The sequence below is a fragment of the Phaethon lepturus genome, unplaced genomic scaffold, assembly GCF_000687285.1.
Source record: "Phaethon lepturus isolate BGI_N335 unplaced genomic scaffold, ASM68728v1 scaffold35468, whole genome shotgun sequence".
In the NCBI taxonomy this organism is placed as follows: Eukaryota; Metazoa; Chordata; class Aves; order Phaethontiformes; family Phaethontidae; genus Phaethon; species Phaethon lepturus.
In genome coordinates, this window is record NW_010558895.1 from 1 (window position 1) to 214 (window position 214).

At 65.0% G+C, this 214-nt stretch overlaps 1 protein-coding gene across 1 annotated transcript in view; it reads left to right on the forward strand.

The window, feature by feature from the left end:
* Window positions 1-4: 4 nt before the first annotated feature.
* Window positions 5-214, forward strand: part of LOC104625552 (hyaluronidase-2-like) — a gene marked incomplete at both ends in the record, with an annotated part of 2,053 nt that continues 1,843 nt past the window's right edge. The window contains one exon of the mRNA XM_010293203.1: window positions 5-193. Within this exon, the coding sequence (XP_010291505.1) occupies window positions 5-193 (189 nt within the window). The remainder of the gene's footprint in view (window positions 194-214) is intronic.

The following is a 214-nucleotide window of genomic DNA, read 5'->3' on the forward strand; positions in this document are numbered from 1 at the left end:
CGGCCGTTCCTGGTGGCCTGGAATGTGCCCACCCAGGACTGCAAGCCCCGCTTCCAGGTGTCCCTCGACTTCAGCCTCTTCGACCTGCAGGCCTCCCCCAACGAGGGCTTCGTGGGGCAGAACCTCACCATCTTCTACAAGGAGCGCCTGGGCCTCTACCCCTACTACACCGGCCAGCGTGTGGCCGTCAACGGCAGCGACGCCACAAACACGA